General features: G+C 35.7%; 1 protein-coding gene across 1 annotated transcript in view; it reads right to left on the bottom strand.

Annotated features, from left to right (window-relative positions):
* HIGD1A (HIG1 hypoxia inducible domain family, member 1A) overlaps positions 1-969 on the bottom strand; it is a 109,897-nt gene that overhangs the window by 12,803 nt on the left and 96,125 nt on the right. Inside the window, exon 7 of the mRNA XM_012654930.1 lies at positions 921-969. Within this exon, the coding sequence (XP_012510384.1) occupies positions 921-969 (49 nt within the window). The remainder of the gene's footprint in view (positions 1-920) is intronic.

Here is a 969-nt window from a genome sequence, read left to right on the forward strand (position 1 = left end):
TGTATATATAGAATGGATTAAGATCATCATTAAAAGTTGAGTTTTGAATAACATGGGTAAAACACAAGATAATTACATGTATGCACCTCAGTATGATCCTGAATTTGTAAAGAAAAAAAAGGAAAAAAAACTGGAAGAAATATGTATAGCAAAATGGCAATAATAGTTATATCTAAGTCATAGAATTACAGGCAATTTTCATATTCTCTATACAATTAAAAGATTTTCAACTTTTTCTTGAGATATAATTTATATACTATATGTTTCACCTTTTTACCCATTTTAAGTGTACATTCAATGAATTTTAGTATGCCTGAGGCCCTACTGTAATAGTCTAACCTCTGGGGGTCTGGAGACTAAATAGCTAAGGTCAGTCACATGGGCACTGCCCACGTGTCTTAACCCCAAATAAAACCTGGACACCAAGGCTTGGTCAGCTTCCCTGGATGGCAGTACTTTGCATGTGTTGCCACACATTACTGCTGGAAGAATTAAGTGTCCTCCCCACCCCGTGTGACTCCCCTGGAAGGAGACACCTGGAATCTTGTGCCTGATTTCTCACCCCATATGCCTTTGCTGATTTTAACCTATATCCTTTCACTGTAATAAACCACAACTATGACTATAACAGCTTTTTTGAGTCTTATGAGTCCTGACCAATCATCAAGTCTGAGGGTGGTTTTAGGGTCCCCAAATACATTATTCACTGAAATAGCCAATAAAATAAGAAGTTTGAATACATACAGAAGAATTTCTGTGAAGAGATTTATACCATGCCAATCTCAGCATATTTCAACAACATAAGAAAAAAACTGAAAACAAATTCTTTCAGGTTATCCTCAATGAACAAGTTTGCCATATTTCTACAGTATTCAAGCTTACAATAGATTGATAATTAGAACTGTCAACTTCAAACTTACCAATGGGGACAAATGGTGCCTCTTTAGCTTTTCGGATAAGTTTGGATCC

The sequence above is a fragment of the Propithecus coquereli genome, unplaced genomic scaffold (genome assembly GCF_000956105.1).
Source record: "Propithecus coquereli isolate 6110/MARCELLA unplaced genomic scaffold, Pcoq_1.0 Scaffold1, whole genome shotgun sequence".
Classification (NCBI taxonomy): domain Eukaryota; kingdom Metazoa; phylum Chordata; class Mammalia; order Primates; family Indriidae; genus Propithecus; species Propithecus coquereli.